Source organism: Choloepus didactylus, chromosome 10 (genome assembly GCF_015220235.1).
Source record: "Choloepus didactylus isolate mChoDid1 chromosome 10, mChoDid1.pri, whole genome shotgun sequence".
In the NCBI taxonomy this organism is placed as follows: domain Eukaryota; kingdom Metazoa; phylum Chordata; class Mammalia; order Pilosa; family Megalonychidae; genus Choloepus; species Choloepus didactylus.
The window spans coordinates 67,519,071-67,532,034 of NC_051316.1; the positions used below are offsets into that span (position 1 = coordinate 67,519,071).

General features: G+C 42.1%; 1 protein-coding gene across 3 annotated transcripts in view; it reads left to right on the forward strand.

The window, feature by feature from the left end:
- Window positions 1–12,964, forward strand: part of ADAMTSL1 (ADAMTS like 1) — a 433,636-nt gene that overhangs the window by 313,859 nt on the left and 106,813 nt on the right. For 2 of the 3 annotated variants that reach the window (XM_037797567.1, XM_037797568.1), the window contains 3 exons: window positions 159–338; window positions 5,139–5,292; window positions 6,124–7,246. In XM_037797567.1, the coding sequence (XP_037653495.1) occupies window positions 159–338; window positions 5,139–5,292; window positions 6,124–7,246 (1,457 nt within the window). The remainder of the gene's footprint in view (window positions 1–158; window positions 339–5,138; window positions 5,293–6,123; window positions 7,247–12,964) is intronic. The other variant, XM_037797569.1, reaches the window with a different exon arrangement.

Consider the following 12,964-nt stretch of genomic DNA (forward strand, 5'->3'; position numbering starts at 1 on the left):
GAGGAAGCAAAATTCTTTGGGCTGGTTCCTGATATTTCTTCTTCTTTCAAGTTTTTCCTGTTTTCACTCTTTGCTTAGCCAAGACTAAGGTAAGACCTGGCAGTCAAAACAGACTATTTTTCTATGTTTAGTTGACTTTCTCTTCCTTCCTTTCCCAGTGTTCTAGAACCTGTGGAGGGGGCATTCAGAAACGTGAGGTTCTTTGCAAACAACGCATGGCTGATGGCAGCTTCCTGGAGCTCCTTGAGACCTTTTGTTCAGCCCCAAAACTGGTCTCCCAGCAGGCGTGCAAGAAAGATGACTGTCCTAGCGAGTGGCTTCTCTCTGGCTGGACAGAGGTATGTGTGCCCCTCAGAAGGAGAGAGCGGAAGACGCATAAGGAGAAAAAGAAGGCATCCCCAACAAGGACGTTAAAAAACAATCCTCCTAACATTATGGAAAAGTATTTTTGTAGCCATTTATACCATAGTGTTTAACTAGCTTTTAACTAGGCTACAGAGACCTGAGTTAAGCAGCCAGTCCTTACCAGCAATTGGAAGCCTGGAATTGTAAATGGGCTCCTTGTAGAGTAAAATCAGGCCTTGCTATGCTGTTAGGGCAAGGATCCTTTTCAGAACACTGGGTTCTTCTCCCTGTATCTCCACACCCCCCTTCCTGACCTTCATGCATCTCCTCCCAGATGTTTCTAGTCTCTACTCAGGAAGGGCAAAGCCTCTCTACTTTTCTTTCAAGTTACTGGACAATAAAGAACATGATTTATTAGGCAAAGAATGCCAAGGAAATCCTGCCTCTTTATTGTCAGTTTCCTGGCTCTAAAACTGCAACAACTTCCCAGCAAGAGAACTTTATTTCCCCTGTTGCCCTGCATTTGGGGAGATGATTACATCAGCATTTACAGTTCCTGAGTTCACCTCATATGTTAGGGATATACCTTCCACTTATTTGTTTGCAGCCCCGACTACTTCTCTGAGTTCCTTTCAACTCCCCCAGCTTCATAGGCCTGCATGTATTCCATAAAGAAGTCCCCTGAAAATCATTGTCTCATAAACAGATTTAGCCAAGAATAGAATCACTAGGCCTGAAGTGAAGATCTCTGTCTTGAAACCAGATTCAAGTTCCTCCCCTTTCTAGTATATAAGCATTTGAATTGCCCTTCCTGCCCCCATTGCCTTCGTTGCATAATATGCACCTCACAGTGTGGAGCTGCTGCTGATGGGAATATATCACAGAGACACTTGCATCCAAAGAGGAGAAAACTACCTCTAAAAATTAAGATGCCAGCTCTTTAAACTTACATTCTTAGAATCTTTGCCCTGTTTACTATCAACCCAAACAAAAATCCATCACATGGTGCTTGCTAAGGGTAATGCTGCTGAGAGTTCACCCACATTACCATAGGTTTTGTAATTTGGCTGTAAAATCACCTTCTGGTGAATCTCACCCCAAATGTTTCAGACTAGAAGGGAATAACTATGTTTTCTTATTTTAAAAACAGGATAAAGGATTAAAATTAAGTGGAATAAGCACGTGTGTATTCAAGTGTGTGCATGGACATGCAAGTGACAATTTTTCCATGAGAATGTTGGTCTGGGGTATGGCATTACATATGAAAAAAAATTGTAAAAACAGTGGTGCAAGAAAGAGCACTGGAGTATTTGCCAGGTGACTGTAGATGAAGACATTCTCCTCATGGAATATTGTAAAAGGCATTGCTTTCCTAAGTCTTTGAGACTGCCTTGAGAAGGATGCTGAGGAAGGGACTTGTGTGCATTATAATTGTCCTTTCATCTTCCTGGAGTTTGTGGTCAGAAAATGTTCTTTCAGCATGCATATTTGAAGGGGCTGGGGGAGATCCTTGTGATTAGGGTTGAGGAAAGGATACTACTGAGATGGGATCCCCTAGGTCTCATTAAATAAAGCAGGCCTTTAGAATAGCCCGGTGTTCAGAGTCAAAGACAGGTAAACCTAGATTGAAATACCAACTCTGCCCCTTATTGGCTGTGTAACTTTGGGCCATTTACTTAACCTTTCTAGGACTTAGTTTGTTCATCTGTAAAATGTAGATAATAATAGTGCCCGCCCATATGGCTATTGGGAGGCTTAAATTAAATAATACACATAAAGTACTTTGCACCTAGTGAGCATTAACTGTTGTTATTTTTATGATTCTCTTCCATTCCTGCTTGTTGTCAGAAGAGGAGGAAATAAAAGGAAGTACTTATGTTGACTGGCTGGACGTGAGGCTGGACGTGAGGCCACAGCCTGGCTTCTCCCACAGGCTTTGCTAATCTTCCCAGGAGGAAGGAGTCTCATTTTGGGAACTGGGAGTCGTTAGTCCTCATCCAAAGAATGTTAGTAGGTTCTGAGGTATCCATGATGAATGGAAATTTCAAACCCTTGAGAGGGGCTGGGAATGGAGGGCAGTAATCACCAACTCTGTGGGGTTAAACTCAAGCTCTGCCATACAAAGAGTGTTCCCAGGGGTGTTGGCAAAAGCTCCACGTTGGCCTGTCATTTCAGCAGCCATTCTCTTGGCCTTCTGTGAGATAAGGCATGCATTCCACACCCCTACAAGACTCCCCTAGGAGAAGTGAAGTCTGGATGACCTATGGGTGTTTGTCATCTTCAACTATCTGGGCTCAGTCTCGTAGTTACTTCACAGAAACCCTCAGAGACAGAATTAAGCCAAAGTCTCTTTCAGATACTTCAAATGAAATTACTTTCAGATTCTATTCTGAGAGTAAGACCTGCCAAAAGGCCATACTTCTTTTCTTTAAAAGGAACCCTCTTTTCTCCTGACATAGTTGGCTATTAAATATTTTTAAATCATATTTTCAGGAAAGTTACACCCCTCAAAAATATTTTAAAAATTAAAGTCAGGTTAGTCAGTTTGGTGGTTCAAGATGCTTAGAAAAAGCCTAGTTGTTGTTTTCAAAAGTTAAAGCCATAGAACCCGTTTTTAAAATTAAATATTTCTGTGAAGCTTAAAGTCTAAAACAGATAAAAATCAGACCTGTTTTGGTTGAAGTGTGGGTCGGGGTCCCAAATCTAGTGGATGTGTCTTCCCACTACCTGACAAGCCCCTGAATTATTTCCTTGACATAACTATGGAACACAGTTTGAAAATCACTGCTCTAGCCCAGCTTCCCTATGTTAGAGATGTGGAAATTGAGGCTGGAAGAAAGGATGGGACTTGACCAAGGTCATAAACATTTCTTTGGACCTACAGTCTAATTATTTTTCTATTTTTTATTTTTCTACTTTGTGGCACTGAAATGAACGTGCTTTTAAATTTTCAGCCTCTTCACCCCCATCCCGCCAGATCCCTGCATTTGAGGCTGTCATTTACTGTAAAAGATGTGATTGGTATAATCTGAAATCCACTCTTCATTAGGGAGCAGAAGCAGTGGGTTTAATTCTCATCCCCATCTTTCACTTTAAATTTCTTTCAGGGTGGCATGTATCACAGCACATTGCACAGAATAATATCATTTCAATGTGTTGCAAATAACACTTGAAAATATAAGTTTGTGTGTGTGTGTTTTACTGTCATTTTTCAATGTACCTGGCTTACAGTCATGACCCTAGTGCAGGTCTTTATCATTTCAAGCCTAGGCTGCTGTGGCAAGCCTCCTTAACCCTCATCCCTACCTCCCATCCATCTCCCACTCCCATCCCTCCCATACACTGTGCCAGATTAACCTTCTCGAAACACCTCTTTCATCATGTCATTCCTCCCCGCAATGGCTCCTCATTGCCTTATGGACCAATTCCAAACCCCCTGTCTGGAAATTAAAGATCTCTTAAGTCTGGCCCCAGACTATCTCTTGAGCTCCTGATACTCCTGACTTGGTCCTTCTCTTCAGTCAGTCTGGTTTAGTTCTGCCTCCAAGTCTGTGTTGGACTTCTGCTCAGAGCGACCTCTTTTCTTCCTTTGTTCTGGCTAATTCTCAGCCCCCTATGCTTATCCCTGTTTCTCTATACCCACCCCAGATTCTTCTTAACCCCAACCCAAACTCCACCTATTCTCAAGGTCAGGAAGTGCCTAGTGTACCATAAGCATTCAATAATTGCCAGAATTCCATTTTATAGTACTTCACTTGTCCTTTTGTTTTATATTTATAGTAAATCCTTTTATTAACAATTTAATTTTTAAACAGCTTTATTGAGGTATAATTCACATGCAATAAAATTCAATTTAGCATAATATTTCAAGGTTTATCCCTGTGTCAAAACTTCATTCCTTTTTAAATGACTGAATGATATTCCATTATATGGATATACCACCTTTTGTTTCTGCACTTATCAGTTAATAGTCATTTTGGTTATTTCCACTTTGGGGCTATTATGATTAAAGCTGCTATGGACATTTGTATGCAAGTGTTTGTGTGGATATATGATTTCATTTCTCTTGGATAGATACTTAAGGGTAAAATTTCCAAGTCATATGGTAAATATATGTGTAGCATTTTAAGGAACTAACAAACTGTTTCCAAAGGGACTGTAGCATTTTGCTTTCCCACCAGCAATCTATGAAAGTTCTAATCTCTCCACATCCTTATCAATACTTGTTATTGTCTCTTTTTTATTATAGCCATTGTAGTGAGTATGAAGTGGTATCTGCTTGTGGTTTTGATTCATATTTTCCTAATATACTATTTAATTTTAACAGTGCATTTGGGATTTTCCCCCTCATTTGACTGGCTCCTTGAGATTAGGAACTAGTTTACAGGTATTTTCTCAATAGCACCTAGCACCTCATCTCAGACAAAGTGCATATGTAACAATTATCTAATGCTTAACATTAAAATATTGTAGTTTATTTGGGAAGGGAGAAGGAAATTAGCATTAATTGTCATTTCTGTCTCTGCTATTCTAGATGTCTTATCTAATTTCCTTCCTAACCTTGCAAAATAAGCTTAAGAAGGGAAACTGAGACTCAGCAAGTAGAATGTGGCTTTAATATGGACATGACTTTCCCATATTGTTACATAATTAATATTTTTTTTCTCTCTCTCTTAGTCGCTGTTGCTTTACCAAGCAAATTTTCTTGTATTTGAGTTTGAAAGCCCATACAAAAACCCACTAGCCTCTAGTTCCCTGGACTTCCATACATTTGCCATTTCTTTCCCCACCAGTGTTCCACGAGCTGTGGCGAGGGCACTCAGACTCGAAGCGCCATTTGCCGGAAGGTGCTGAAAACCGGGCTTTCAACTATTGTCAATTCCACCCTGTGCCCACCCCTGCCTTTCTCGTCCTCAATCAGACCTTGTATGCTGGCATCCTGTGCAGGTGAGTACGTCAGAGCTCTTGGGATGGGGAGATGGAGCCCAAATAGCAGCAGCCGTAGCCGTGCAGTAGTAGCCTTTCCTAAACCCAGAGCGTCATGGACCGCAAAGCCCCATGGAGGGCTGCAGGCCAGAGAGCTCGGCTAGAGACAGAATAGGAATCTTAATTACAGGTGGCAGGACTGAATTCTTTTCTCTGCTGGAAAAACAGTTTGCAGGGGGTAGAGCAAAGTTCACTTGCTGGCATACAGTGATCTGGAAGCTGCAGGCAGCATATAACTAATGAAGGCTAATGTTATCCACTCCGGGGTTTTAAACTACTCTAAACAGATTTGTTCTGTTTAATATTAGTCCCCAGAGTTGTAACACTTCTGGGCTCTCCTCACCATATATGTTAGAGCCCTAGAGCTTTGCAGGACTGAAAAGGTAAACATTTAACAGGGACATTCTCCTTCCCTTTGTCCTCTGCCTCTTTTTTACAATGCCCATTTCTTTTTTTTAAATCCTTTTAATGAGAGGAACTGCCTTTCCCTGGGGATGCATCTCCATCTAGGACCCTGCTTTTCAGCTTGTCCCATTGCTCCTCATTAGTTATCTGATTTTTGATTGTAGCAGCAGTTTGGTCCACAGCTGGTAGCCAATTCTTCCCTTAAAACATAAGGGGTAAATGCCTGTCCTGGCCAAAATAGACCCTAGAGAGCTTTCTTTCCCTCTTCTGTCTTTTGTCCCTCTTTCTCTTTCTTCTTTTCACCTTTTCCTGCCTCTCTGTGTTTCCCTTCTCTCCCCTTCTCTTGTCCATCTGTCTGACTCCCCTTTCATTCTACTTTCATTCCAGGGCCTGGGCGGCTGTCCACGAAACACAATCCGCACATTGCAGCCATAAGGAAGATATACATCCAGACCCGCCCGCAGAGGAAGCTGCACTTTGTAGTGGGGGGATTTGCATACTTGCTTCCCAAGACCTCCGTGTTGCTCCGGTGTCCCACGCGGAGGTTCCGCAAGCCCCTCATCACCTGGGAAAAAGACGGCCAACACCTTATCAGCTCGGCTCACGTCACGGTGGCCCCTTTTGGCTACCTAAAGATCCATCGCCTCAAGCCGTCTGACGCAGGCATCTACTCCTGTTCTGCAGGCCCGATCCGGGAACAATTTGTGATTAAGCTTATTGGAGGCAACCAGAAGCTTAGGCCCTTGAGCCTGAGAAGTGAGGAAGAAGCCGTCACAGTAAGGAAACTCAGCTCAAACGAGGCCCTGCAGGCCCACAAACACCAGAATGGAATCTTTTCTAATGGCAGCAAGGCTGAGAAGCGGGGTCTCACTCTTGACCCAGGGAGCCGCTATGATGACATTGTCTCACGGCTGCTGGAGCAGGGGGGCTGGCCTGGAGAGCTCATTGCCTCGTGGGAGGTCCAGGATTCCACCGAAAGGAACACATCCTCAGAAGAGGATCAGAATGCTGAGCAGGCCCTTCTGCACCTTCCCTTCACCATGGTGACTGAGCAAAAGCGCCTGGACGACATCCTCAGGAACCTCTCCCAGCAGCCCGAGGAGCTTCGCGACATCTACAGCAAGCATCTGGTGGCCCAGCTGGCCCAGGAGATCTTCCGCAGCCACCTGGAGCCCCAGGAGGACGAACTGCTCAAGCCCTCCGAGCGCAGAATCTCCCCTGTGGCGATCTCTCCTCACAAACACGTGTCTGGCTTCAGCAGCTCCCTCCGAACTACCTCCTCCGGGGAGGCCAGAGGCAGCTCTCACCGGCCACACCGCAAGCCTGCCATCTTGCGGAAGATCTCAGCTGCCCAGCAACTCTCAGCCTCTGAGGTGGTCACCCACCTCGGACAGACTGTGGCCCTGGCCAGTGGGACACTGAGTGTGCTTCTGCACTGTGAGGCCGTAGGCAACCCAAGGCCCACCATCAGCTGGGTCAGGAATGGAGAAGAGGTTCAGTTCAATGACAGGTGAGTCTTGTAGATGCTGATATAGGAAGGGAGGGGGCAGAGGGCCACGTCTTACCCAAGTCACCCTATTCGTACTTTCTTCAAGTTGCTTCCGAGCATAGGATTTAGAGCACGGGGCCTGAGGGATCACATCCTGGGTTTCAGGCCCTCTATCAGCACTGGTATGCTGTAGGAGTAAAGACAGTTCCTTTAATTTCTCTAATCCATATGCTTTCATCTTTATGAGGTGATAGCAGCATTACCTACTCACTCCCATAATCATAGGATCCCAAAGATTAACAAGATACCCTCTGTATAGCTTTGAACTTTTGAAAGAAAGATATCATTCTAGACTAAGGCATTATTCTTTTACCATTCTGTGAGATGAACCACTGAAAAACTTCAACCCCAGGACACTGCCTCCATGTGTGTGGTCTGTCAGTGCTGAGGAAAGAGTGCAGCCAGCACATGCTGCTCCCCGTGGGTGAGCTCAGCCTCTGTCTGGGCTGGACAAGGCGATTTGTTCCAGAAAGCTTTTATTCCTGATCAGACCTGTGATCAATTATCTGTTGGCATCTCTGTTTTGATGTGTCATTATGGGGATAACAGCATGTATCACTTACTGGTTTCCTTCCACCATAGCCATTCATAAAGTAAAGTCAATAATGGTAGTAGAAGTAGTAATAACATTATTTTATAACCTGTATATGTGCCAAGCACTGTACTAGGCTTTCCACATACATTTTCTCTTTTCATCTCTGCAGTGGCCCTTGTAATAACAATGACAACTGGCATTGAGTATGACTGCCTGCCAGGCCAGTGTAAACTCTTTACGTCCATTATCTCACTGAATCTCAACAGTAGCCCAGAGAAGTAGGTAACAGTAAAGAGTAAACAGATGAAGTTAAGTAACTTGCTAAGGATTATATCTATTAAGTGACAAAGCTGAGATATATGACAAAAATAAGATAGAAAGTCACACAAAGGATCATAAACTATGGACTGGAGAAGACCCTTAAAGGGTGTCAGTCCAGATTCCTTATTGTGACTTATTTTCTCTGAATCCAAGGATAATGCTTTTTGCATTAAGTCTACTTCTAAATTGTAAATTCAGCTAATCCTCTTCTCTAGCTTCCTAGCTTTCAGAAAGGAAGGATAAAAACCAGCAGTTATTATACTGAACACTATCCCAGGTTAATTTATATGTAACTGCATTTGTTATTCTAACAGTCCATCCACACGATTGACGTTTTCCCCCATTTTTATCTAGAACCTGAGGTTCAGCAGCTCATCCAAGATCACACTTTAAAAAGAGCTAGACAGAGGATTCAATATCAAGTTTATCTGATTCCAAAAATTAGTCATGGCCACTCTTCTAAGACTTGGTGAACAGGCATGTCTCTTTATTTATCCTGCCCACATCTTTTATACCATTGTAAATGTCAATAATATTGCCTTTCAGCCTTAGAGCTTATAGATCAAATAGCTTCAATAACAATACTAAGTAATATTTTTTGTGTTTGGTGCTTTAAAGGTGTTGCTATCATGTTTAACCTTTCCAAAAATGCTATGGGGTAGGTACTTTTGTTGTTAGCACATCATAGGTATGAAAGCTGAGGCACAGATGTCAAACCCACATAGAGATGCTGGAGACAGGGCTTGCATTCAGGCAGTAGGCCTCAAGAACTTGTGTTCCTATCCCCTCCTCTTGTTTTCCCCTTGGTCCTCACCAGCTTGTGTTTTCCCTTGATCAGCTTAACCACCCTGATCACTATAGTTCTCTCCAAAAGTCTTTATAAAGAGGTTGCAGCAAATCCCCTTGAGGCCACTGGTTCACTGAGAGGCAACTCTACTGTCAGACCCCCAGGGCAGTGGGTACTGGCTGAGAATGGTGCCCTAGTACTCACCTCTACCAGTTCACCTGTCCTACCTAAGTGGTACACACATCACACCATCTCCACCAGCTAGTGAGTTTCTCAAGTTTTATTCATATCCCTTGAGCCCATTTGCCCAGGATTGATACTATTGGGATTGAAGGGAATAGCAGTTGGCTGTGTGAAGAAAAAGATGGGAATGAACATTTCTTGACTAAGTTCATACATTTTGTCATAATACTGGGAACTTTCATAGCCATATGTTAATGTTCACCACAACGGGGAACATACAAACTGTTACCCTATTTTCGAAGTGAGGAAATCAAGGTTCACAGTAGTTAAGAAACTTGGCCTGTGTTAAATAGCTAGTGAAAGCAGCTACAAGACAGTAGGTTCAAACCCAGTTCTGCCCAACTCAAGCGCATGTTGTTTTGAGTGAGCGAGTGAGTTCATACTTGTGCGCCTCTCCTATACTCCACTAGGGCTCCCAGTTGCCTCAAGACCTTTGCCATTTTCTACCAGCTAATTCCAGGATCTTCCTTTGAATAATGCCTCGTTGCTCCTTTAAAAAGCTGTAGAACAAGGCAGAGAAATGGGAAACGTGAAGGGGTCATCGGGATTCTGCTGTCCCTGGGGAAGGCAGAGAGAACACAGAGGCCATGGTTTACTCAGAGATCCAACAGTTCCCTTGAGTGCCGGAGATTTTGGTGATATCCAAGGATCATGCCCCATCTGAGTTACCTGGTGATGAAAGGAATTATGTGGAAGAGGCTAGACTAGGATTGAGGGGTCCAGGCTAACCTTGCCAAGGCCCTTCACTTCTCATGGTCTTAGTGTCTTCATTTCAAAAGTGAGGAGGCTGTATCAAATCATCTCTGCAGTCCATTCTGTCTCCTTCCCATTTACAGAAGGTTAAAACTCATATGTTGATGGGAAATAGGGAGAGCCTTGTGCACCATAGCTTAAAAAGTTGAGCACTGCATGCAACAGGGATTCAGTGATCATGTGCGTTTGCAAAATGCTCACTTAAAGCCCATAAAAACATGTAGTTACTGCTGGTGTTTTACTTTTTTTTTTTAATATAGCACTTGATTTTTTCTTTTTCTTATAAAAGTAATAAAAGGATTATAAAACAATTCATATATTACCTAAATCCATAAAGTAAAAAGTGCAAGCCTCCCTCATCCTCCCAATCCTATTCCCCAGCAGTTACCACTCTTATTAATTTGGTATATATCCTTTTAGAGTTTTTATATATTTTATGGTATTACATATAAAACACATGTACACACATAGGATTTTTTTTTTCAAGTAGAATATTAGTCATGTTCAGAAATTTGACTTGGTTTTTACTTAACATGTCTAGGATACATTTTCATAACTGTATGTAGAGGGCTGTACCGCCTTTTATAAAACTAGTTATTGTTCCTGAATGCATTTAACTATCCCCCAATTGAAAATTATTTTGGTTTTTCCGTTTTTTTAAATTCCTTTCACCTTGCCAATGTGTTTGTGACTTTCCAAATGGGTATTATAGTATGCAACATTTTCTAAGTGCTTCTTTTAAAATCACTGAACAATTATTTGGCTTCATAATCTCAGGGATACCAATAATCCTTGAAATACCATTTAAGAAATACTACTTTAGCCTTTTAATTTTTCACCTTAGTGGACACTGAAAGTCTAGCCTCAGTGGCTTTCAGATGGGGAAGATTCAATGGAATGTTAGAAAAAGAGTCACGGCAACCACATTTTCAAGATGCTGGGTCTTTGACAGCTGTGGGCAAATCCTGGCTGTTCAGTCATCTAGGCCATGGGTGGAGTGGGACTGGGGGTTAGCATTGAGAGGGAAGGCACCTAAAAGGCATGGGCAGACAGTTTTTGCTACCATTGAGATTTTTTTCTGGATCTAGCCTTGACAAAGCTGTTCAATGCAAGTTTATGGCATGCAGTAGGGAAAAAATAAAAGTTTTCCATTTCTGATCTTGGGCATCATAATTTTCCATTTCACTTGGCTGGCCAGTAAGAAGTACAGAGGGAGCTGGTTTTTGATACAATTTTTCAAATACTGTTTGAGAAAAGAAAGTATCTGTGCAGAGCACACAGGAGCACAGAGCTGCCATTGGAACTGCTTTGCTGTGGGCTGTTGGTGACTTCTTTTGTGTTGAATTTCATTGCTGGTCATCATTACTGGTGTCTGGTCGTGGTTCAGAAATGCTCATGTATTTTCAAACAGATTGCACCAGAGAAGTGCTGAAATGCCCAGTGTTATAGTTTAGTTGGTCTGTTTTTGTTTAGTACCGAAATCCATCTTTCTGAAAGAGTCTGCAAAATTCAGCTGCCTGTTGGTCTGTAGGACATTTCAGTTTATTAAAGTATATTCTAAATATCCTGAATCAGCAAGACCCTGGTCAAAATAGGAAGAAAGTGACTTGGAGAAGTCTATTACTTCTTTGGATTTTAAGTATGCCAAAGCTTGATGTGAAATAAATCAATTTTATGAAAGGATGGCTGACAATTCAGAAATTACTGATTTCATCATCTAGATAAATAGACAGACAGATAGATATAATTTACTATTGGAAATGAATTGACATGTTTCAGTTTCCTAGGCTCCTCAAGCAAATACCATGAAATGGGTCAGATTAAACAATGGGAATTTATTTGATCATGGTTTAAGGCTGGGAAAAAGTTCAAATCAAGGCATCATCAAGGCGATGCTTTCTTCCTAACGAATGTGGCTTTCTGGGGCACGCTGCTGGTGATCTTTGGTCCTTAGCCTGTTACATGACAAGGCACATGGCAGCATCTCCTGGTCTCTCCTTTCTCTTCAGGGTTTCATTGATGTTTAGCTTCTTGCTTCCTGTGACTTTCTCTGTGTCTGAATTTCATTCTGCTAATAAAGAACTCTAGTAATAGGATTAAGACCATCCTGATTGAGGTGAGCCACACTTTAATTGAGGTAACCTCAAAGGTCCTACTTAAAATTGGTTCCCACCCACAGGAATGGGTTAAGTTTAAGAACATGTTTTTCTGGGGTACATACAGCTTCAAATCCCCACAGCGTGATTCTTAGAAGCACATTTCTCAAGCAGTTTACAGGATGTCCCTTTGTGTATTATGACAGCCTAGTTCATCGTAATCTCCACTTCTTTCTTTATTCAGCAACCATTCCTATGCATACTGTGAGCCAGACCCTATGTTAGATACTAAGAATGGAGGAGAAGACAACTCATTCCCTGTCAGTGAAACTCACAACCTAGTTTGGGATCCAGAGAAGTAAACACAGTGTTATAAGTGCTAAAAGAGAGTTGTGCATATATATTATTTTCTGTAAGTTTACTAATTTATTTGTTATATGCCAGGCACACGTCTAAGTGCTGGGGTTAATGAAACAGAAGTCTGTGTTCTCTTGGAGTTTACCTGAATTTAGATTTCTGCTCAAATGGCACTCTCGGAGAGGCCTTCCTTGATCACTCTATCTGTAAAAGTGCCCGTTATCATGTTCTATCCCTTTAACCCTGCTATTTTATTCACAGAATTGTATCATCATCTGATACATATTATATATTATATATTATATATTATATATTATATATTAACCCTCTCCACGAGGATAGCAACTTTGTCCATTTTCTTTACTGCTGTATCCCCAGTGCTTAGAATAGTACCTGGCACCAAACAGGTCCTAAATAGATGATGAATGAATAAACGGATGAATGGAGCAAGGCAATGAACAGAGAAACAGAATGGTAAGCCAGAAAAATATCAGATGGTGATCAGTGTTGCCAGAAAATTAAAACAGAAAGATGTGATAGAGAATGATTTGGTGACTACTTTGGTGAGTGCTCTGAGGAAATTACAG